Genomic DNA, 25,974 nt, shown 5'->3' on the forward strand with positions numbered 1-25,974 from the left:
GGGCACAAGCGGCGGGGCCGTCCCCGAACCGGGCGGCGGCGGAGCCGGCCCCGGAGCACCCGGACGGGCCGGGGAGGGCGGACCCGCCACGCGGCCCTCGGAGGGGGCTGCGGGGGAGCCCCTCAGACAGGGCCACACCCGGGGAAGGGGCCCGGGCACCGTCCTCAGGCCGGAGCGGGGGCGGCGCCGGCCCAGCCCCGCGCACCGGTAGGGACGGCCGCATCTCCTCCACTCCCCCCACTGCGGCCGGGAACGGCTGCTTCCCCTTCCGCTTCCCTTCCCTTCCTCCTTCCCTTCCCCTCCCGTTCCCCTCCCTCACCTGTCGCCCCGGACCCTGGGGCAAGCGGGAGGGACGGACCCGCTAGCGCCGCTCCCCCCCGGCCGAGCCCCCGGCCCGCCGCGCTCACCTCAGAGCCGGCCGGCAGCGGCGCACTTCAGCGCCCGCCCCCGCAGGCTCACCATTGGCGGAGCCGCGGCCCTGCGCTCGCTGAGTGGTCGAGGCGAACGTCAATCAGATAGCGGTTAGACGGGTGGCCCCACCTCCTCGGCTGCCGCGGGGCGCCCTGGGAGTTGTAGTTCTGCACGGCCGTGGGGCCTGTGCGGGGTTGTCGGGCCCGCTGAGTTCTCTCGCCACCCCTCGGGAAAGATCTCCTGGTTCTTGGGTTAGTTCGCCCCTGACAGACCCGGAAAGGGCCGGCCGAAGCCAGATCGCGCTTTTGCTGTGTTCTGTGTGAGCTCTGGAGTGGTGTTCCCCACCCCACCCCCTCCGCCGTCTTCTGGGAACGTTTCACAAGATCTCAGAATCGTGGAATCAGTTAGGTCGGGAAAGACCTTTGAGATCATCAAGTCCAACCAATGACTGAACACCACCATGCCAACCGGAGTGTTATAAACTGCTCACGCAGAAGGAACAGTTAATGGAACTGTGTGGTGGTTACTGCACCTTGTAACAAGCCAAGTCGACCCAGCCCAGTTCCTTTAGAACATTGTGCAGCTTTTGTACCAAGGGTGAAAACCGGCACCTTGTGTGGCTGACCACCAGGGGTTCCTAAAGATCCTCAAGAGGCCTCTCTGAGGCTCACTGGGTAAACCCAGGCAGCTACATATCTAACACTTCTCTGATTAATGTGTACAGCACAATATAAGGAAGATACGAAACGAATAGAGGGCGCCCAAAGGAGGGTGACAAAGATTGTGAAGTGTCTTGAGGAGAAGCCATCTGAGGAACAGCTGAGGGCTCTTGGTCAGTTCAGCCTGGGGAAGAGGAGCCTGAGAAGACTGAGACCTCACAGCAGTTACAACTTCCTTGCGAGGGGAAGAAGAGGGGCAGACACTGGTCTCTGCCCTTTGGTGAGTGGCAGGACACAAGGGAATGGCCAGAAGTTGTGTCAGGGGAGCTTTAAGTTGAATATTAGAATAAGGTTCTTCACCCAGAGGGTGGCTGGGCAATGGATAGGCTCCCCAGGGAAGTGCTCACAGCCCCAGGCCTGACTGAGCTCAAGGAGTGTTTGGACAAGGCTCTAAGGATAATAACACGATGTGATTCTTGGGGATGGTGCCGTGCAGGGCCAGGAGGTGGGCTCCATGATCCTTATGGGTCCCTTCCAATTCAGCATATTCCGTGATTCTGTGATCCCTGGCTAATTAACACATATATCTTCAGCCAGGCATGCACATTAGGCCAAGTTACCCCCTGTGCATCCGGCGCCATAATAAAGGAATGCCTGCTTCTTAACACTGTATTGGTGTTAAGGTGTTTTATTCTTGATTTTCACTGACAAGATCATGGCCATGTCCAGTTTTCCCTTAAACACACTCAGGGATGGTGACTCCACCACCTCCCTGGGCAGTCCATTCCAATATCTAATCACCCTTTCTGTGAAGAAATTATTTTTCTCAGTGTGTTTCTGAAAAGCAAAAAACTGAACAAAATTCAACAGAGCTGTCAGTGTGGGAGATTGTTACCTCTTAACCATGGAATAATTATTCCAGATCCAATGTCTAACTCATTAACACTTGCAGAAGTGTTTCAAGGCCTTCACCTCACTATCAGAAAGGGTTTTACCCAACAGTTTTACCTTAGTGCAATAAGCAGCCGTCCTTCTCTGGATTCTCACTGCTCTGTGTCTGGCATTTGGGCTATTTGTAGATGAACTGGTAATTTCCCCTAGTGACTTGTCTTCCCTTTTCTTCTGGGTGAGGAGTGCTGGACATTTGAACTAGGTATTTTTATCCCTGCCATCCCAACATAACCAATTCTGTGTCTTTAATTTCATTGAAATAATAAAAGACCTGTGTTCTCTAGGGCAGTTTAGATTACCTGGCATGGCAGTCACTGAGTGTGAGCTTTCCCTCGTTCCCGAGGATGATGTGGAAGAAGGGGCCAAATGCCACCAGCAGTGACTGTGTTACCTGAGTGGGGAGCACCTTGTGTCCAGTGCCTGTCACATGGCAAAACTCCTTGGTCTTCCTCAGGTAATCTGGGACTTGATACACCTCCTTACACTATAGGGGCACGTGAAGGCTTCTGTGGTTTGGCTGTTTGCGCTGAAATGAGAGATCTCTGGAATTTGCAGCTTCCAGCCCTATAAATGTTTCCTTAGGAGTCTGTCACTATGATCAGACAGGTGCAACCTCTGATTTTGTTACTCTGTTTTGATGAATGATTTCAGAGTCAGCCTTGTTCACTCAGGCTCCTTTTCTTGGCTGCAAATGGTGTAACAAATGTGTAAATGAATGAATCATGAATTATTCCTCCACCTGTGTTTCCATGAAGCAAATGTAGAGGCATTGCTCACTCAATTATCTGTGTGTGGCTGCACCAGGTGGTGGATGGTCCCTGCCACAGGCACCAGCTGAGACAGCAAGTCTCAGTGAGCTGTGTGGCTTCACAGCTCACCTGGCTCCAGTGGCATTGCAGCTGCTTTTGTAACACAAGGCTAACAAGTCCCACCAGACCTTTGATGGCTCTGCATTGCTCACCTCAGGTTTCCATGTACCACACAGGAATACTAGAGAATGTGCTCTGGAAACCAGGGGCAGAGTGGTTCTGGATAGGATCTGCTGTGGCCAGCATCAAGTTATACACATTCGTCAGGAGCAAGGTGATATTTTTTGTGTTATTCTGTGTATTCTGTGGCAAGATCTGCCATCACTGAAAAATCAATAGGCTACATTGATACAAAAACACTAGTATAGAAATATATTAGTATTCCCTTCAAAACACATTCTTCTACATTCCTCAAAATGATGATTATGAAGATGACTTTATGCATCAGATCCCAGAGTAGCAGTAGGGCTATTTGTGACTTCTGAAGGCAAAAATTCCACAGCTGGATTATTGAGATTCCTCTATTCCTCAGTCCTTTCATTTGAGAGCAAAGAAAATATAGAGAAGGAAATAATTCTAAACCAGCTTGATTGTAATTCAGTAAGAATTTTGAAAACTTGGTCCACAATGAAAGGTCAAGAAGCCTGCAGTGTGACAGTGTTTTGAAATTTCCATGACCTCCATATCTGCTCAATGATGCTTTTTTTTTTTTTTTAAAATTCTTATGAAAAATTTAAGAACTGTTCAGTCATGCAATATCCTAGACCATGAGTGTCAGCTGTTAATTGCTGGCTTCTGGAAAATCAAGGTGTTAGAGTTACCAATTAGCTTTGTTGCTCTGGAATACAGTGCAAAAGAATGCTGAGCAACCACAAAGACAAACTCCCTGCCACCAAGGGTTTGTCATTTAAAGATATACAATACTGTACTAGACCAGGCATCACAGTTCCCTTTTCTATGTAGTTTTACTTCTATGATTCCTTCTTTTCACTCCCCTGTGATCCTAAACTCCTGCTATGGAGCATGAGCCCTACCTGCATTGCCTTTGTGGACTACAAGAGCATTTATTTGGAGTGAAAAATACAGCACATTCTATCAACTTGTGAGTTGTGGAAGTGATCTTCGCAGCTAGATGGCAATAAAAGAATTCCATTAGACCTCCTTCAATAAAAAGTGAGAAATGCCATGTTGTGAGAGCATTAGAAGCAGCTGCCTGACTCTAATGTCAGCGACAGTCTCCTTCCATTTAAATATTTGCAATAGCCATAATTAAACACTTAGTAACTGGCATTGAGTTAAAATAGAAATACATTACATAGTCTTACTGCTGGACAGATTTTAATTCTGATTTATATCATCTTTGGCTCTGTGCCTGGATAAGTTTTGTGATTTAAATGCTGCTTTGCACAGTATAGAAATTGTCAGAGGGCAAATTATCTTCTACGTGAGTAACAGAATTTTTACTTTTTCTTGAAGCAGAAAAAGTAAAAGAGCTCAGTCTTATGTTCTCCTTTTAATGTTTAAAGACTGAAAAAATTTACGTCTGCAAATAGAGGGAAGGCCTGCCTGGGTCACTGAATCCAGACTCTGACTTCTGGAGGCTTTCACATCATCCAAACCTTCTAAACAGTTTTTCTGTCATCCTCTAGAACAGTGTTGAAATGACAATCCTCTTACATAGTTACTGTCATGTAAGAAGACAGGTTAGGAACTTGGGCTGACCATGCCTTCTGAAAAGATGCATAATGTAAACAAATATTCCTGGGGGTTTGCCCTCATTTTTATTCTTTTGGAAAAATGAGTGTAGCAAACCATGGCATAGTATACAAAACCAGAAATACAGGTCTTGACATTCTTACACAGATATTTGCCATTACGTTGTAGGAGCTCTGATGATAAAGTTTCAGTTTCTTAAAGCTTTTGATTCTAGCAGAAAAAATCATTATAGAATTAATCATTGCATCATTATAAAAGAACATTAAAAATTAAATTAAATTACAACCCCCAAACAGGTTTTTATTCTATTGTGCCTATAAGACTCACATTTTTCTAATCACACTGTAAAGGTCAAATAAAGAATTAAACTCAACTTTGTAGTAAATAGGTAATCAGATATTTCCAGCAGGCCTGAATTTGTTCCAAATGTATTTTTATTTTAAATCAGAGCGCAGTACACAGGTTTTGGCTCCACTTCTTGCTGCTGCAATGAGCTCCCTTTTCTGAGCTGCTTCTCTGTCCATGAAGCCATGCTGAAGGATTCTGAACTGTCTTTCCCGACTCTCTTCCAATTTTTTCCAATGGTTCCATTGCAGAGAATCCTGCAGGAAAGACAGAGAGATGATCAGACTGCAGGTGATACAGTGGTTCTCTTTAAAGAATACCCTGAATTTCTATTTGATAATCCTGCTGGCTGACAACAGGGTTCGTTTGCTAACATGACTGGGAAACTTGTTAGCATCAAACTTGGCATGATGAACAGAAAAGTAAGTGGAGTGGGTCACCCAGTTTAAGATGACTTAAACATAGCTGCAACTCTCCACAAAACCACGGGAATGATAAACTGTAACGTGCCTTGGGTGGGAGAGGGGTGAGCATCCCAGTATGCTGTGTGATGGGATGTGTGGGATAGGAGGCTGGGAAAGACAGGAGTTGGAGATGGGGTAAGATTCTGTCTTGGTGGGATGGGTGCGTGGTGGTAAGAGTGGGAAGGCAGGTGTTGAATGGATGAGCCCTGCTGTGTGACAGCAGAACGTGTGAAAAGAAGGTGAGGTCAAGGCCACGGCTGAAGAAATTGTGCCTAGGCAGGAGGCAGGGTGTTGCTATTGCCAGCCATGGATGGCACCATCTGCCTCTGCCCCCTTGCCAGTGCTGGCAGTTGAGCAAAGGTCTGTGAACAGCAGGTCTATTGCAGAGCTTTTCTCCTTATGTAATAACCAGACCTTGCTTGACACGATTCTGGTTTTCTGGGGGATAATCTTCAAGAGTTCTGCTTGCTTTTTACGCTCCATTGTTTTTTCTACAATCTTCTTCTGCAGGTTTAAAATGCGTTCATCTTTCATGGGCCTTTCACCAGACTGGGACTTTTTCTTTTCTTCTTGCCTGAAAAGTCAAAAAGAAACAAAGAGAAGGTAAAATAATATTATCCCACAGAATAAATCCATCTGAGCGCATATTACCTTGGTAATAATGAATTTGCTCCTGCTTCTGAGAACCAGTTAGACTCAAAAGAGATTTAAATCATATAACTTGCATGTGGTACTCACAATTTGCCTTTTATTGTTTACAGAACAGCATTACTAAACCGCATAGAATAATTTTTTTCCCACAGGATACTGTCATGGCAATATTTGAAGTATTTCAAGCCTGACATGACAGTCTTGAGAAAAAAAAAAAAAAACATATGCAAAACCTGGGATAATACTGCAGCTCTTTGCTTGTGTGAACTATGCCGTTTGCCCTATATGATCATTAGTATTCATCTTGAATGCTGTATTCCTTGGCAAATAAAAGATTTTTTTTTCTGTGTAATAATGCCCAGATACAGAATCAATAAGATGGTGATGTATTAATTAAGGTTAGTTGCTCTGTGTGAGCATAAATTGATAGCAGCATATGCAGCATAAAAGTAAGGCATACCAGAGATGTTATTGGATAGGCTTCCTTTCCCCCTCTCTTCTATTGTAGCCACTTTTCTGCCCCCTGGAATTTACAGTTTATCTGGTTTTACATACTTTCTCCCTAATCGGTCCAATTTACTCACAACTCCTTCATGTAGGTTACACCGTGTTACAGAGTGAGTCAATATCCAACTTTCTATTTTATTCAACATTGGCCTCGAATTTAACCAAGATCAAATCGTAGAGTTATTATTACATCATGATCAGCTGTGATTCTCTGGCTAAATTCAGAGCTAAAGGAAGCGTCAGATCTTCCAAGGAATGGGCACAATTGTACAGCCATGTTAAATCTGCTAGGTGCAGCTGGCAAAGGATAGTTTTATAAAGTGTCTTTTTATGTTGCAGTGGTGCAACATTACAATTGCTTTTATTGGAAACCAAATAAAGACTCCAAGAGCAGAGTGCACCAGGGCACTGTCCGGCTGATTCTGTAGCTGCCATTCTGTCAGTGGCAGGACTAGTTTCACAGACAAGTTGCCTTTTGAAATGTTTTACAGCTGAACTCTTTCCTTATATCTTGGGTGTTTCTCAAGAAGCTGGCAAATGGGGGAGAAGGAAGTTCCTTCTCATGCTAAACCCACCAATTTGCCTTTAAAAAGTGTCTGTGTCAAGAATCCAAGGATCCAAACACTTCTTTCATCTTGGGAGTGATGGCTTCTGCCTTTAGCTTTATCTCTGCTTATAGGAAACTCTCTGTGACAGCAAGTTTTCTTCAGTGCAGCCATTCCAGACTAGAGGTTCCCATTCCATTAGGAACCAGTTGAAGGGGAAATATGACCTCTGTTACATTCTGAAATGTGACAGGGAACTCTAAGGGACACAGTTAAGCTTGGCTTCTCATTTCCAGTTGCTTTCCTGAGATACTTCCTGAACCCCTCTGCTCTATGTGTCATGCTGTCTGGTTAGGATAACAATTCCTTATCCTCTTTAAGACTGTGATATACTCTGCTACACTGAGATTAATTTCTAACACTATATTGTAAATGTAAAAACTGTTGTAATTGAGGACATGGTTTATTTCTATTTGCACTGTATCAAGACATTGTATTTCAAAGGATATAGGAAAATAGAACAGTGAGGTTTTAAGTAAATACTTGATGATTAAATCTTGTCAGTGATAATAAGCAACAAAACCTTTCCTTACATGCAAATTCAGATTCGTGTAAATACAATTAAAGGAAATATAGCAAGAAGTTTAACATCAGGAAGCAGCAGCAGTTCCTATATGAACATTGTAAATAGTTGCTTATTTCCAGACTAATGTTCATTCCCCTTCTACATGTAGTCTTGTGCCAGCCATCTACACTATTCCAAAAAGCTGCCAATCCCATAGATTTTCAGATGCCACACCATATCATAACAGAAACTCTAAGAGAAGAAGGAATGGGAAAAAAAAATAAATCTGGTTTTCTGTTGTCAGTTGAGAACTTTGAGGGCTCAGGATAGAATAACCTCTTATGATCTATCACCTCATATCATGCACTTCCTAAGGAAGTAAGGTAACAGCCAGTCAGAATGGGCTAGTACACAGGAAAATCCTCTCCAAATCAATAGAAAATTAGGTGATAATTTAAGAAAATTCTCCTCAGCTATATTAAAAAATGGGGAATTTGAAGATTTGCACAGAGGTTTCCTCCTGTAATCCATATTTGGCTCTTCATTTACATTTTCAAACTCCAGCTTTGCATGAAAAGTATAAAGAGATAGATGTATGACAGCTTTTAACTGACTCAATACTTATAGGAGTTAGAGTAAAAATGACCACTTGACCATTCTAGGCACCAAAATATCAAGTAGTTAGGACTGTAGTTATATGCTCACCTTACAAAATGAAGTCTTGTGCAAAAACACAAATATTTTTTTAAGAGCAGAATTGCTTATAGTGCAAATAATACTTTAAAAAAATTCTTGTAGTCTTAGTGAGTAGGGCTGTCTGTACTTCACAGTACCTTGCCTCTTTCTGTCCTGCACCATGTAATTCTAAGTTACTGCAGTTAGCAAAGTGAATGTATCTGTTAACAGTTCACCATTAAGGCAGTCACTATTTTGACATTTAAGAACACTACACTACTAGACTGATTACTATTTTGTACTAATGTGAACGATTTAAGCACTCAAAATCTGATTCCCTTCCAAAATGATTAACTTATGAAGCACCTAATTTTAGGTGGGGAAATGATTGTTATTCATAACAGTGTTTTCTTCATTTGAAGTAAAAGTTTTGAAGCTGCATAATCCAAGTTCAGTCACTGAATCACAGACTGGCTGAGTATGGAAGGGACCTTTGGGTGACATCTTGACCACCTCATCTGCCTAAACAGAGCCACCTTGAGCTGCTTGTCCAGGTCTGTGTCCAGATGGCTTTTGGACATCTCCAAGGATGGAGACTCCACAACCTCTCTGGACAACCTGTGACAGTGCTTAGTCATCTTCGCAGTAAAAAATGTTTCCTGATACTCCTCTTGTCTCCTCAGTGGCCACCATTGAGAAAAGCCTGGCTTTGGGTTTTTTGGGTTTTTTTTACAGCTTCTCTTCACATCTTCATATTTCTGATCCATCATTACTGATAAATTTCCCCCTTCTGTTTCAATGATAGTGAAGAACTCATTACCTCCTCTTCCTTCTCCTGCTCTGGCTGCCTTCACACTATGCCCACCCTTCCCCACCTCAGGCCAAGAGAGAGGGGTTACCCTTCTCTCAGTGTGTGTGGTCAGGGAGGGATTTGAGCTCAGGCAGTGGCAGGGAGAGAAAGGAGTGCTCTGCCATCTTGGCAAACACACCATCATTTGTAATCCAGCGCTGGGAGCCCAGCGTGCTACACCATTACCACAGTGTGAGATGGGGATGTAGGGAATTTTGAGTTGGTGGGAGTCTGTACATCTCCCTCATGTACAAGGAAGTCAAGGAGGATTGGTGCTGCACTCCTCTGACAGCATTAAGCCAAGTGAATGGTGAGAGCTTGCAGTCCCAGAGTTTGAATCCAACACAAAGTAACTCTCCCACCAAACCACAGATAATGTAGATGGAGGGAGCCTCAAACCAACTGGTTTGAACTACTGTGTGCTTCTTGGGGCATTAGATTGATTGCAATAATAGATGTCCCTCACTGGAATGAAAGGGAGTTGTCTCTAAGTACACAGGCATGTAGCTTGAGTACATTAGCATGTATTCAAACACATACAAATCAGCTGGTGCTCGAGTTTGAAAGCTGAGAACAGAATTGCTTGTCCACTTCAAATGACGGTGCTGATTTTCAAACTGTGTGAAATTGTAGCAATTAAAGGGATGTCCTGCATATATACCATTCTGCACTCACAAAGCTACTGCTGTGATAGATGTCACGGCTTGCAGTCTATTAAAGGCCAATGTCTTCACAATTTTTCATGTTCCATTTCTTATTTTGTTTAATATAGCTCATTATATGCTTGCACAATGTGCTTCTTTTGTGTTGATGTATGTCTGTAAATGATACTGAAAGGAACCTGGTAGGGACCCATTAAACTCTAGCTGTCACTAAAGCAGGTTTGCTTAGCAGAGTTTAGCAGCCATACTTTAGCTGATTAGCAGTAGCCTTCAACTTAATGCAATTTAAGATATAACACATAATTTTATATTGTTGCATAAGGCTAACTTATGAGCACCATTGGTAAGATTTGCTATTCTATCCCTATAATGATGAATCAATTCTGTAAACATAAAAATTAGCTTTCTGTATCTCCTGTGCAATGTATCAAGAATAGAGCCCAAACAATTAATCACTCACAGTGATTTGGGAGGTATTTCAGGATTCAAGATCTGCACACAAGGTTTAATACACAAAGCCCATAGTTTGTATAGAGAGAAATAAAAACTACATTGAACTATCTAGCATTTGTAAATGCCATGGCCACTATGCCCTATTTCTGTATTAACAGAAATAACACCAGAGATTTGGATTCCATATGAAAATGCATGAAATACACTCCCAAAGAACAACATTTTTGCTATACTATAATGATGCCTTTTTATAGGAGTTACTTCCAAGTTGCATACATAAATTGCCTAGGAACCATGTAAGGAAAATATCTTCTAGCATCTATAATGAAACATTATATTTCTTTATTTAGAAAGAAAACAGGGCTCCATTAAAATTACTGTGTAACTTATCCAGAATCTGACCAGATTGACTAATTGATTCAGAGGCTTGAAATTTAGTGTATAATTTAATTTGAATTCTACTCTCTTTGGCATGCTGGTCTGTTCTAAAAAACATTTCAAATGACAGAACAAAAAGTGAATCAAAGCTTCTCATTCAAGCAGAGCTTATTTTGGGATCAGAACAATTTTAGTTCTGAATTAAGCCAAAGAGTCTAGTTTAAAGGAACCCAGCCCTATACAAAATTCACACAAAACACATCTAGCAGAACAGATGATTCTTTAAACAGGTGCTAGTGAAACAGGTTTTATGCAGTACACAAGTTCTTAATGCTTAGTTTGCATGTCTAGTAGAAAGCAGTGGCTTGAGTTATTCCCACAGGCTTTCACAACACTGAGTGTTTAGCAACGAGAGCACATTTCCAGCTCCAACTCCATTTCAGGTTCTTAAGTCTTAAAATCTTATCTTTATACATGCCATAGAAAAGAAAGTCACTGATCTGTGCAGTCAATCCACTGCAGCTGCAATTATCGATTCATTAAATACATTAAACTATCTTCTTAAGTACTAACATAGTAAAATCCCAGTGTTTGGAGATTAACTATCAGCAACAAACTAAATTAAAGCTGAGATGAGTAAAAACTAAATGAATACATTAATACTACCTTCTGTAACTGAGATGTAGAACTGGATGATAAATGACTTACATTAATTGAATTCTGAGAAGCCACCTTTGGCAATAAACGTGAATCTAAGACATGTCTGAAAACACATGTTTGTAGCCTGATAGAATATGTCTTCCGAATGTCAGCCTGAACATCAGTTTGCAAAATAAATATGGCAAGACAAGGACTTACCTCTCAAAGCCACAAAAGGGAAAAGATGAAGGACAAATTGAAAGAAAACAGCGGAAAATATTTAAGATGCAGTAAAAATCGTATAAGATTAAGAGGTGTGCCGTGTTGTATATTTTTACACAGGCTTTCCTCTTCTCAGCTTTATTTGTAAATAGGTTTAACTTAGATTTTAAAACCTTTGTGGAAGGGACCTGTCTTCTGCATATCTGAAGCATCTATGATGGTTATGGATCCTTTATGACAATGATTAATAAATATGATAATTAACAATAATGTTAATAATGAATGCAGAATTTGATCAGAGAGTCTGTAAGCAAAGAATTTCCTTTTTGATCTAATGCTATAATGTATTTAATTTATAACTTATTATTGCTATCAAAAAATCTTCATCCTAAAATATTTTTAACTTCTAGAATAAGACCTTCCTTTTCACATGACAGATGATATTCAAGGAAGAGAACTACAGCCGTAATATTGGTTTAGATGAGAATGAGAAACAACTTTAAGTGGCAAGCTAGAATGATTCTAATAACATCAAATTAGTTCTGATTAGCTGAAAAGGAACAGAAGAAAGGCAAAATTTCTTTCTAAATATATATTATTGGCTCTGAATCCTGGGGCAATACTGTCAACACTAGCCTATGGAGTGTCTTCAACCATAAACGATGAAAACGATTTGTTAAATCTGATGAAAATTATTTTCAAGAATTAAAAGGAAATCCTGGCCCCAGTGTAATCCTTGACAAAAGTCATACTGATTTATAAAAGGGCTGTATTTTGCTCTCTACTTGTTCTTCTCAAGGGCTGGCAAAATAATAACGAAATTGCAATGTCTTAAATGTCACATGCTGTTTTATACTGACTTTAAAGCAGCTGCTCGTCCAAGTTCTGCTCTGAATTGGGAAATCTGGTCCAGTTTGTCTAGAATAAGTTGTTCCTTAGCTTGTTTTTCATGAATTATCTGGTCTCTCTTCTCTTCCTCTGCTGCCTTCTGTGCTTCCTTGAGTAGGGCGAGGCGTTCACGTAGTTCCACTATTGACATTTCACCAAATAAACCATGGCCACCAGTCTAGAGAACAGGAAATATAGGTTTAAATAACACCGTAAATACCAAGAGGAGAGCAAACGAGTAAAACCAGAATATTTTGATTGTGTTCCAATTCACACTGAATATATTTTGATTTCCAGAAATATAGGGATGGTCCTAAACTAACTGGTATTTAAAAACTGTTTTTAAAACCTAGAGGATATCCTTCATAAAACATTTAAAGAAAAAGCATTGAAAAATACAGAGAAGATTATTAATAAATACAATGTATTTGCTCTCAAAAAAATTCTACTTGACTTTAAGTTTTAATTAGATTTTTGAAATTTTTAAATGTGTAAAACTACTTATTTTTTTAATGTGTGAAACCAGAACAGACTTTACACTAAAAATATGCATTTTTGTATTTATCTATTTCCAAAGTATGCATTTGATCTATAATCTATAACGGTAGCTACTATTTTTATCTGAAATGACTAGGACTAAATAATGCTGTGTACCCAGAAAATTCAGATCATAATGCCCAAATTTAAAATATTCAAACCTGAATGTTTAATGAAGGCTTTTTAGTATTCACTTTGCAATGTGAATGATAATGAGATTCTGAGATCTAAAGAGAGACTTCTGCACTTTAGTTTGCAAACAAAGATGGATCATTTCCTAACAGCTTTGTGAAGGCTTTAAGTTTTTGGCCCTTGCTCTTATATATATTTTTCCTTTCTTTCAAGTCCACCATTAAACCATGTCCTTAGGTGCCACTTCTCATCTCCAGGGACTGCAACTCAACCACTGCCCTGAACAGTCTGTGCCAATGCATGAAAACCTTTTCTGGGAAGAAGTTCTTCCTAGTACCCAAAATGAACCTCCCCTGGTGCAATTTGAGGCCATTTCATCTTGTCCTGTTGCTTGTTACTTGGGAGTAAAGAGCAATGCTCACCTCGCTGCAATCTCAGTTTGCATGCATATAGGGAAAACTTTCATAAACCCACACAAATAGGGAGCTCCTGTGTAGCTTTCTTTGCAAAATTTAATCTATTTCACTCCAACTAATATTCTTTTGTCTATCTTAACACAGTTTTTGCACACACCTTTGGTGCATATCTTGTACCATAGCACATAAACCCCCCCCCCCCCCCCCCCTTTTATTGAATACTGAGTTCTTGGCAGAATAGTTGTGAGCTTTTCCCAAAACTGAACATGAAGGGGAAGGAAAAGAAACTGGAAAAGAGAAGGATGCTCCATCATAGATAGATGCTCAGACCTTCAGTTTGCCTTGAAGAATTGACTGCAATTCAGTCCCTCTTCCCTGGTCTGGGATTCCATCTAAGCAGTCTAGTCAGGTGCTTGTCCTCCAGGGATCATTTTCTGACTCTACCAAGCACTGGTCCATGAAACGGATGGAAAGCCAAGAAAGATGAAGAACACAGTAAAGGGAGTGGGGGATAAGTGGCCAGGGGCAGTAAAGCCACAAAATAGAATATGACAAACAACCAGGCTTGGCTTTCTCTGCTATAAGATTTCCAGCAGTTTTGATCTCCATAGCTTCTTTTCCTAAAGCTCCAAAAGTTGAGTTAGTAAAAAAAGATCATTATTGGTTTTTCATTTGGAGGATGGTTGTGCAACATTGTCTCAGTGGTTTCTGCTTCCATATTCTGCATATCTGCCAGTCACCTAAACAGTGGCCACCAGCAGCATCAGTAGACAATTGGTAAAAGAGTTCAGTGTTATGCAGACTTTATTTTAACATTAAAATATGTACTTTTGAAAAAGGTGTACTACCATAGGTTAATGAAATAGCATTATGGTTGTTCTGGGTTGACAGTTGGACTGGATGATCTTGAAGGTCTCTTCTAGCCTTGCTGATTCTGTCACCTCCTTCTCAGTTTTTACTTTAGCATGATTTGCAAATAGCAAGTACCATATTATTTTGCTTCTAGTTTAAACTTAGTCAATGACCATTGAGTTGCATTCACAGGAAGTGAAAGGGAAATGTTTGGCAACAGGGTATATTATCTATCTATCTATCTATGGTAGTGTTTGAGCATGACAATGCGACATCAAACACGTCTAGGAAAGAGAATTTGCTCAAGGCATTGAGTGGTAGAAGCTGAATGTTTTGAGTGTCTGCATTTTAAAAATGCTCAGTGAATCCAGTGAAGTAGTTCCTAAAATAAGAAAAGTTCTATACTCATGCAATAGATACTGCTGGTGTTCAAGCAACTAAAGTACCATGAAGGGAAGAACTGGTACTTTAAAAATTAGGAGAATGAATGGGAATTTTGTGGACAAATACTTAATTGCACTAAGCCTGAAAAAGCCTTTTGTTGACAGAAAAACAGGACAAGCTATCACCAAAAGTGTGCTAATTCACTAGAGTGGTACTGTAATAGTCAGTATAAAGGAACAGTGAAGCTGTGATACAGAAACACAGAATGATTTGAGTTGGAAGGGACCTTAAAGACCAGCTAGTCCAAATGCCCTGCCATGACCAGAACATCCTCCTGACCAGGTTGCTTCAAGGGCCATCCAGCCCAGCATTGAACATTTGCAGGGATGGGGTCATCCACAACTTTTCTGGGCAACCTGTGCCAGTGGATCATCACACTCACTGTAAAAAATGTATTCCTTATGTCCCATCTGCTAATCTGCTTCTGATTAAGTTAACAAATAAGATAACAGATTTCTGGATGCTGCCTAAGTCTGAGCATTGCAGAGCCCAGTCTCAGGCATTTGAGTTGTTGTGCATAAACAGCAAGTCCAAGAAGTTTGAGACACAGTTAATACAGTTACTGTAAACTATAGACTTACACACACAAGTCATTTACACAGAATTGTAACAACTCAGAAGGTTTTGGGTTCTCTTGACAATCTCTTTCAAATACCTGAATGTTAACAGTTTTGAAAGCAAAGGAAATTGATCTTGCTAATTACCATGGCCATCACCACTGCAATATGACTAAGTATAAATCAGTCCAAACTTCGTGTTGATTCAGTTCTAACCCTGACTGACAAATATTTGAATTTGTAAAGATGCATAGGACATCTTGTAATCACTGTCCAGTCTCTTTTTGGAAGATATTGGGAAACCCATATCCTACTGGCAAAATTCAAAGAAGGTTCAAGAGGACTAAGATTTCACTTGCCATCAAAATATTCTTCTTGATAAAATTTTCATTTTCTAGACTTTGTTTGTTCTATTTCAAATCTAACTTTTTTCATGCACCATGACAAAATATGACATGTATGGGGTCACTTTGTACTTCATCTGTCCAGACTGTGATATATCTGCAGTACACAATCCCTCTGAATGTGTGAAACATATACAGTACACATTTATGTAAAAACAGTAGTTTTTTCCCTTTTGAGCTTACCTCTGTTAAATCAATGAACTTGTGTCTGATGCTAGGTGTAGACTCAATAGCTCGTATTTGTTGAATTAGTTCGTATCTTTTCCTATTCTCCTCCTCCTTTTCTTCTAAAGCTTGACGGAGAAGTTCTCCACTTTCTTCACAAACCTGCTGAACTGAAAGATTAGAATTAGTCTCAGTTAGCTGTTTGCCTGTTTTAGCAAGTAGTCCATCTGGAGGAAAATTCATATGCATTCATGAATAATGATAATAATACTGATCTAAAGGTACTTGAGGGAACAGTCTGGTATTGGTGGGAGGAATCATTAAAGAAACAAATGAGTACTTCCCACCTCCACCATCTATCCTTCTATTCAGCACATAAATGTACTATATACATACACAGGCACTTTGAATTACTGCTTTGTAATTTCTGTTATCATTTGTACATACTGTTTCATTACTTAATAAAAGGATATTATAAAATAGAAAATATTCATAGTCTTCCAAGCTATGTATATCCTAGAAATAACTGAATTGCAAAGGCTGGTAGGCTCTGCTAGTCCATTCTGAGTGACTGACACTCTTTGCCTACCTCAATCCTTATGAATACAAGTATGGAGATACACAAGCAGAGAAGTCTGCATTTGACAAAAAGTAGAGTCATTTACATGTGCTACTTTTAGATGGAAGGGAAACTGCTTGCAGAATATTAGTGATGTATTTCTCCTGTTTAAACAAAGAGTAATTCCTGTGACCAGTAGCTTAGAGTTTCTGATCTGCCCATTACCAGCTGATTCCTGAATTCATATTCATACATTCATGGGAATGTATAGCCTGGATCTTTCCCTCAATTTCCCTTTCCCTTCTGTAAAAATTGTAATTGGCCCTAAAAGAAAGATGAAGTAATTTGGGGATATTTAGCATCACCTCTCATTTTTGTGGCAATATATATACCTATCTGTTGTTTGTATTCCTGGATCTTTGCTTTTACTTGCTTTACATTCTTGTGTCCTTCCATGACCTGTTCCACCAGCTCTTTCATTTCTTTCTGTTCCTGTAGACGTTTCTCTGCATACAGGTGCATCAGCTCTGCTTTCTAAATCACAAAAAACCAGGTGAATGCAACTCCTGATAAGTGGTAATCTGAGTGCCTCAAAACATTGAAACAGGGCAAGGAAAATTGGATTCAAACTATTACATCATCCACAAAAGTAGTAAAGAGTAATTTCTGGATCTGGTTGTGAAATAGCAGGAAGTGTCCTAATCTAATATACTGCTAGTTGTGTGCCTGCAGGAACTTCTTGGGCCCAAGTCATAGCTCTGTAATGTCAAGTCCACTTTTGGGTACCATGTTCCTTTCTTTGTCAGAGGAAAGGAACAAGAAGCAGGAAAATTGATTTTCTCAGACTAGATTCCTTGCTGTTCTTCCTGTTTTAGATGGAAGACCAGAGTTTTAAAGGAAGGAAGTGGGTCAGCATGACAGCTGAATATTGGGGAATGGGCATTTGGTGCCCAGTACATCTGGAGATCTGCATATGGATGACATGCCCTGCTTGTTGACAAGCAAAGGGAGCTATGTGGAATTGGTTGGGTTAGAGCAAATCTTATTTGCACATCCCCAAATCTATTCATTTTGGGACATTTCTGCTAACAAATAAAACACATATGCTCTGAAGTTGAAGTGAATATAACAATTGCAATAATTCTGGAATGATTATGAGCAATCACGCTATGCTCGGTAGTACACACTAGGGTTCACATAAGTTTTTGCTATAGTCTTTCTAAACAAACATGAAGACTCAATGCTAAAAAAGATTGAAAGGTATTATAGGACAGAAAAGAAACTAATTCAGCAAATTTTCCTTTTGTAGCATGGTCTTTATGAAAATTTTGTACATTTGTGGTCCCATTTTATGTTGCTGAGACACTGCACTGTCATTTGTGAGATGGTCAAGAGACAGGTACTGGCCTACAGGGCATAGGAGCAAACTGGAGAAATAGAAAAGAATGTGATGGTGGCTGTGAAAAGTTTTAAATCTATAGTATTTGGTGATTCTTGATCACCTGTTTAGTTTATAAGAAAAGCACTGGGAAAATGTAATGTGAGTTGTGAAAATAAAAAGAAGATCTAGCAATGATTTTGAGAAACTGTGAATTGCTAGACTGAAAACACTGTGAAAAAAATTTATTGACGTAAATATTCAGTTTTCCACATGGATGGATCCAAAGAGGGTTGTCTGAATTTTCACCTAAGAGAGATCTAGGTGTGTCAGATAATATGAAGTAAATTGAATTATATCGGTTTAAGTTTCATATTTTTGCCTCTCCTTTTAACAAGATAAAGAAATCAGTTATATATTGTTGATTTCAATGCTAATGGTGCTTGGTATCTAAGTATCTGTTCCAAAAGGATTTGCATAATGACAGAATATAGGGGAGCATGCTTTGACCTTCTGCTGTTATTCAATTTACTTGATAAGCGTTAATCAAAAAAAAAAAAAACCTTGTAAAAAGTGCTTTCATGTATAAGCAAGCATTGCTGTATCTGGAAGTTATAGCCCTCTTTTTCCTTTGTTTGCAGACTCCAGTGAGTAAGGACACTGCATAGAATTTTACACCTCTAATAGTAGGTATCATCTGTGCTATGATTTGCACAGATCGGTAGTCAGCAAAATTTGAGCATCCCTGCATGTATTACCTCTTCTCTCAATAGATCAGCTTTCTTCTTATTTTCTTGGATTACATTCTGATGGGCTAGAACTGCCTCCTCATAACTCAGTTTTCCTTGAAGCCTCCTACACTCTATTTCAGTCAGCTGTTCTTCCAAATCCTTTCCACGCATCTGTTTCTGCCATTCCAAGAATTCAGATGGGTCCCCAGCCCCTTGTTGCAAATTTTCAATTCTGCAAAAGAGAAAAAAAGAGTATGCTGTTCTAGGGATCTGGTTTTGTAGCTCTGCCTTGGTTCATAAAACAATTCCAGTAGCCTTTGATAGAAAGTGTTTGATCTCTGCAGAGAAAAAAGGCAGTCATCACAAAGTTGTTTGACAAATATACTTTAATTCCAGTCTAAGACGTATTCCTGCTATATGTAAAGCCTGAGAATGCCAGACTGGAAGAAAGTGCATGAGAGCATGGACCTGAAAGTTTTCAGTAAAACAAAGCCCCAAGAGAGGGAAAACTTTAGCTATGTATGGATTCTCATAAGGAGCAGAGAGAAACAGGGAAAAGGGATGTACGTTTTCTCAGAGGACTGCTTTGCTTGGAGGTAGAAAGAACAAATATCTTTTCTCTTTGGCAATCTTGTTCACTTTAACACAGAGAACAAAAAATTTCTGCTTAACACTATTTTTTGTATTTTGTCAATTTAATAGTGCTGTAATGAGGCAAAGAAGTATTCAGCTGTTAAGCAAAGTCACATCCCTATTTTTTGTGCTCAGCTGAGAGAGAAAAACATAGCAAAGCCCTGGGGCAGGCCCATCAAAGTCCTGCAGCAGAGGAGGGAATGAGCCAATAATTAGGGCACAGACACAAACATGAAGTGAATTGTCTCCTACTGCTGCTCCCCAATGCATATACATATGATACATCTATATATACATCTTTATATATTTATATCTCTCTCTATATATATCTATTTTGTGTTAAATGCAGCTGAAGTTTAAAACTCACTAAGATAAAATAGCATCAAGTTACAGGGAACTATTCCTTTGCTGAATGGAACAAGTTCTGCCAGCTAGAGTGAACAGTAGCATATATAATGTGGAAGAACCTCAATATGTGTGGATAGCTGATAAGAGAACCTGAGTGATGTTTAAAACCTTTCTGCTAAAATCCTGATGCGTGAACCAAAACCTGCTAGGTCCAAAGATCAAATCCAAACTTACAGGACAAACTTTCCAGGACTTAAAATGCTATCAATATATAGTGCTTAGCCTGCTAAGCTGGGTGGATTAGAAGTTCTACTAAAGCAAGATGACATGATATAAGTTTTATCTTTTTGAAGTTTTTTAGTGAAAATATTATGTAATTCTAGCTGTGGAATACAACCTTCAGTGGCCATCCAGGAGTCACCCTCTCCCTAGTGAACGTCTTCTGAAAACCTGTGTTGCTGACATAAGGAAGAATCCTTATGTCAGGATTTCTTAGAGTGCTAAATGCACAGAAAGACCTGCAACCTCTTATTACGCCCCTTCCCCCCCATCCTGGATTCAGTGCTTGTGTTCAAAGACAGCTCTGCTGCAGTGGGACTGTCTGACACTGGATGGGACTGGAGTGAAAAGTGAAAAGTGTGAGGAAGAGCGATGAAAAGTCCTGGTTGGTGTGTGTGTAGTTTCTTCCCAGGAGACACATTTAAGCCCAGGTTAACAGCCTTGGTCCTTGCCTAAGCTACTCCATAGATCAGCCTGCACCCAGCCCAGGGCTGAGTTGACCCTGCCTTCTTGACTTAGCTTCCTGGCTGGACCTCAGCCCAGACTCATCCCTTTGGACTCTCGTAGCACCCTTGGCTGACTCAGCTGTCTGTCCCTGGATCTGTCCTGCTGCCTGCCAGGACACTGTGGAGCTGCTGTCAGTGAGGACACTGTCCCTACTGTCACTCTCAGCTCTTGTCTTATCTTGCTTTAAGGAACAGCACATTCTTAGTGTGCTATATCTTACCGTGATAGATATGGACAGGTATTTTTATGTACATATAAACAAGTTCAAGTATCAAACTTGGCCTGTAGTTGACCACAAGAAAATGGAGATATATGAAATTATTTGGCTTAATATAGATGCATCTTGTACAAAGGACACAGAAATAGATGTGTATTTGGGTCATTATTTAGTCTGGAGAATTGGAATAAATATAAAAGTGATCCCTGTTGGACTTTGCAAGTAGACACTAGCCAGAGTACTAAATCAGAGCACACTAACACTGTACAGCATCTACACAAAAACATTTACTTTACTGTAGACTTTTTCTTCAGTCCTCTTCAATCCACTTCTCTCTTCATTTGTCAACTGGTTTTGTAGAATAGAATGCCCTACAACAGACCCATTAGTTCAGTTTACCTGGAATTTACTTAATTATTTTTGATGTGGTTCATTATCCTATATCCAGGGATATGAAAAGCAATCCTAGGTGGAAAGTGATCATACCTTTTGAGCTCCTCTTCCAATTTCCTCTGGTAGAGGGCACCCTCCCTCAAAATAGCCGCTGTGTTTAATTTAATAGGTATATTGTCAATCTGTCAGGAAAGGGAATGTATATCCCATAGTTAGTAATGTAAACCATAAAACAGAGTATAAAAACATCTCAGTGGGTTAAATAAATTGACCCAAGACAGCATAAATTTTGCTTAAAGCATTCATCTAGCATTAATCTGACATTCACAATGAAATTGCATGCTGCTCATAAACCACTCAAGCTGCTTAAGAAATCAGCAAGTCCCCCAAGTGGATTATAAATTTGTAATCACTCTTGGACCATGTCAAATCCCATAGAATGTCTTCACTTCCTTTCATATTTTCCAGTGCTCATATTCATTGTGAGAAGGGATTTGATCTGTTTTGGACAAAGACAATAAACTGCCTCTCCGAAAGACGGTCAGTTAGCCAAAACAATGAAGTAAAACAAAAGTGGCACCTTTCATAGAAAGATCTTAGAAGCACTCTATAAATAATCACTATTACAGTGTAGAAGTATTTCCAAGATGACTGCAATCACCCATTGCCATATCCATTTTCTAGACAGAAGAAGTGCAGAACAGTTCTCAGTGACTTTCAGGCCTCAAGGTGTAACTTGGACTAGATCCTGTGGCTGCTTTCTTAGCTCATCAAAGTATTGTGCTAAGACTGACTCCCAGACAACTTCTAAATACTGAGGGAGTAAAGGATCAATTTCTCTGCTAGTTAAAATTGTTCCCTGCACAGGTAGGATATTCAGAGAAAATGGGTCACCTTTGCAGACACATGTAAGAGACCTAATCTGAACCAAGGCAAAGCAGTGCTGCTGAAATAAGAACTGGAATCATTGCTACAGAAAACAAAGCTTAATCTTAACATGTTTGACTTAAATCCAGACAAGTTCTGTGTTCAGAATTCAAACATGTATTTAAATTCCAAATGAAGAACTTAATGAGTAGCTGAGAAACAAATGCATAGACTCACTCAAGCTACATTCTGCAAATATTGTATGCAGAAATATGAAGTCTCCTGAAATACATAACTGGATGTATTTCATGTGTTATAAATTATATTAATTAGGTAGGTTGAGGATAGCAAACACATTTCATCACCTAGAATTCTCTAAGTAAAAGAACCATTTATACACAGATAGAATATTTTAATGCAAAAAAATTAATTACCTGTCGGTTTCTTGACAAAATGATGATAACTTGAAGAATTTAGGAAAATAATCCAAACCAATGTATTTTATTTCTTTTGTTTGACCTACTATGACTTCTTAATGCCCAATGACGTTCTGCCTTTTGATCTGCGTCTCAACACATCTCAAAGCCTTCTGTATTATATGAAGTTTGTATTTTATGCCTGTACTGTGTATAAAATATTTCCTAAGAGAAGACATTTTCTCTGACACATGTAAATGTTTCCATAGTTTTGACAGTTTTCTGTGTCTACAGATTTCATACTCTGTATTTACCAACTATAATTTGGATAGAGAACTGAACTAAGAATGATTATGGAAATACCTTAAACTTCAGTTTCACAGTTTATTGACCAGAAAACTGACTGACAATGAAACAGAAATATGGCAATAGAGTCAAAATAACTAGAACTCCCAAGACATGTGCAGGCAGGTATAAGTAAAATAACTGAATAGATTCTTCTGTGTCATATAGTATCAAGGCAGTTTTGAATTTTACTCATTCTCTTCCTGTTGTGAGATATCTTCCCTTTTTTCAAGATGAGAAAATGGAAGTCAGTGGGAAAATTACAGAACACTAATTCTTGTGGAAAAATATCATTTTCATTTTTGCCACCTAATGAACATGCAACAGCTCACCAAAACCAATATATATGTAAAGAGCAAATACAATATGAGCAAGAGGCAGCCTGAGACAGAGTGATGATGCATTTGTACTGTCTCATTCTCCCAGTGAAAAGGATGAATAGGTACTTTGGAACAGCAAGAGAAATAAGTGCTGCTGCACACAATATATGTCTCTAAAATGAAAAAAAAAATCACATATTGTAGGTGTTCTAGAAAGAGGAAAGCAAAATACTAGTTTGTTAAAACATTATATAATTTAATTAATTTTAAGATAGATTGAAATTTCATATATATATATATGTATATATATATATATCTTGGATAAACCATCCTCTTAGGATTTGTCTACTCAGAGAGTTGCACAGGCAGGAAGGCAACAGGAAGAGAAAGTATTTTAAAAGTCAATAACAATATGCCTATCTCTGCTTGAAAGTTACAGCAGCATCTTGAATATCACCTAACTAACCTTAAGGCAAATGTGTTTAGACAAGATAAAACTGTTTATGCATCTAGAGGAGATACCAGCAAGTTTTAGGAGTGGCCCTAATCAATGCCAGAGGATGCCAGATCCATATCTTTCTTGATGCAATTTAGGCAGATGTTCTGACTCTTGTTAGTTTGCACTAAAGTTTTATTATTTTATATTATCAGAAAGGGCAATGGAACATCCAGACTTTTGAACTGAGCCCACATAATTACAGGTCACGTCTGTTTGTTTTAACTATGTAAATGTTTCCTGGTTTGGGGTTTTTTCTCTTTCTTTTTTTTTGCAAAATGAACTAGGATCTTATTACCTTACTGTAATTTAAATGCTGCTGGACTGTAAGCAAGCAGACTGAGTAGCTGATACTGTTACTAAAGATAACTTCAGTGTGTGATAAATGCCAGACAGGCTTCAGAAAAACTTGCCAGATGCCCAGTCCCACAAGTGGAGAATCAATCCTTTCACAATGTTTTTGAGCTGTACCTAAATGCATAGTTTTAAAAAGTAGGCAGACCTGCTCACAAGATATTTGAGACCACAATACAAGCACAGCTGAAATTATTCTGCATAAGAACTTGAAACAAATGGAAGGTGCCAGATTGAACAAATAAGACTGAAAATTATCTGTAGTGCAGTTATTGCAGAAACAGCAATGTGAGTTTTCATGTGTTCCACTGTTAAGGCTGAAAAGCTCTTTTCCCGTGTTTACAATTCTCTGACCCTTGAAAATTCTACAAGAGAAGCAATCAGGACAGTGGATTTCATGACCTCAGTATGTGTCTGAAGGAAACAAGGCAAACATCCAGCCTGATTGTATATTGTGTATCAGACAGTCATTAGCTGGAATGATTGCTCAGCATTCTTTAGGATCTCATTTTGAAACAGTGATGTACTGATGCAAGATTCTTCTGTCCTTACGCTGAGTTCTTAAACCAAGGTTTCACAATTCTTTTTTTGCTGGGGACAATTCTCAGTTCATACTATTTTACATAAAATCTTCTCCCTTTGTAGCTGAAAACACTTTAGGCAATATGGTTAGATTGTGTACACAATATGGTTACAACTGCAGGCAATTTACCTCAGGGAACCAAAAGGTTCAGGGATCACCCTGACCCCACCCAGGAGGTTTTGATCACTCAGTCTCACCCAGGACCTCCACTCACACCATCTGCTCACTGGCCTGGGAGCCCCAGTTAAGACTCAGAAATGGGTTTCAGCTTCCATAATGCTGGGAATTCTTCCACTCCTGATTGTCTCTCCGTTTCTGTCTCCTGCTGTCATGGACCCGGGTTGCTGTTGTAGATTTGTCTCCTGACTGGACTTTTGGGTGGACCCCAGATCTGACTTGTTACCTCGTTTTGTCCAAGGGTGAGTTGCTGTCAGCAGAACCCATCACTGCCACCAACCTCTTCACATTCAGATACTGTGTCCTGCTTGGTGAGGGCACTGCCTGTGCTTTCATCACGTTTGGCTCCTTATTTCTCTTCAGTCATGGAGTAACCCTGCTCTTGTCACTCCCTGACCAATTTCTTTGGGGATTATTAATGGTGCATAGGACAAAATCTGCGAACCATAGACCCAATCCATACTGTGCTCCTGGCCTTAGTGTAAAAACATGGATTCAAGACGAGTTTTCGTCATTACAAGATTTGGCTGTGTACAAATTTTCAAGTATATATGACAACAGTTCCTTAAAGGTTACTCACCTTGCTTTGGATCTCTTGAGCCTTGAATGCTGGTTTACTCTCCATATTGGCATGTATGTTCTGCAGTTCAAACCAAAAACACGTTATTTCATTTCAGAAACAAATTTTCAATTACTCAGCAAAAGATATTAGGTATTTGTGAAAACTAACACTTGAATATTCATCAAATTTTTTTTGGAGAGTAACAAATACACAGGGGACATATTTTGGAATTGTAATATACACAAAAAACTTGCTATGTACACCCAGCCTAGTGGGAATACAACCATACAAAGGTATATTGACTAAATATACCAAATGACCAAATACTGACTAAAACAATGCTAAGAAGTAACAGTGATTCTTTCTTTGACTATGAAATACTACTTACATATATATATATATATAAATATGATAAACTAGGATGCCAAAACACACCTCCTAAAGTTATTAATTAGTGGTAGAATTCTGCTGATGCTTATTAATTTAATGATATTATCTATAGATACTGATGTGAAACTGTCTGGTATCATGGGGATGAACACAGTTAATAGAATATGCAGCACTGATGCTGAAATGAATATATTACATACATAGCTTGGTGACATAACTGTGAACTGGGAAGCAACCAAAGCAAGGATTCAGTATATATATGAACAGTATTCCCTCAGCTTGGCTGCTCTGTGGCATCAAAATTAAAGGAAAAATAATATGTGGATTTAGAGAAATATTGCCAGTTTGGAGATCTGTTGGAGCAGTTTCACAGAAAGGCGGCTTGTCTCAGAATTAGGAAAATAATAAAGCAGCACCAGAAGTATAAGAAAAGGGGGTTATGCATTATGCATACAAAGAGGCAAATGCTGGTATAGGGATGTGAAATGACACTATAGCTATAAATCATAGCATGTGATTCTT

At 39.5% G+C, this 25,974-nt stretch overlaps 1 protein-coding gene across 1 annotated transcript in view; it reads right to left on the reverse strand.

Annotated features, from left to right (window-relative positions):
- Nucleotides 1–4,555: 4,555 nt before the first annotated feature.
- The window catches only part of CFAP99 (cilia and flagella associated protein 99), a 55,393-nt gene continuing 33,974 nt past the window's right edge, over nucleotides 4,556–25,974 (reverse strand). The window contains exons 9-16 of the mRNA XM_066185279.1: nucleotides 25,081–25,140; nucleotides 21,036–21,124; nucleotides 18,593–18,797; nucleotides 16,849–16,990; nucleotides 15,916–16,067; nucleotides 12,363–12,568; nucleotides 5,770–5,929; nucleotides 4,556–5,148 (exon numbers count right to left, since the gene is read on the reverse strand). Coding sequence (XP_066041376.1) covers nucleotides 4,981–5,148; nucleotides 5,770–5,929; nucleotides 12,363–12,568; nucleotides 15,916–16,067; nucleotides 16,849–16,990; nucleotides 18,593–18,797; nucleotides 21,036–21,124; nucleotides 25,081–25,140 — 1,182 coding nt within the window. The 3' untranslated portion in view covers nucleotides 4,556–4,980. The remainder of the gene's footprint in view (nucleotides 5,149–5,769; nucleotides 5,930–12,362; nucleotides 12,569–15,915; nucleotides 16,068–16,848; nucleotides 16,991–18,592; nucleotides 18,798–21,035; nucleotides 21,125–25,080; nucleotides 25,141–25,974) is intronic.

Source organism: Chamaea fasciata, unplaced genomic scaffold (genome assembly GCF_029207755.1).
Source record: "Chamaea fasciata isolate MVZ Bird 193981 ecotype frontalis unplaced genomic scaffold, bChaFas1.0.hap1 SCAF_6, whole genome shotgun sequence".
NCBI classification, from domain to species: Eukaryota; Metazoa; Chordata; class Aves; order Passeriformes; family Sylviidae; genus Chamaea; species Chamaea fasciata.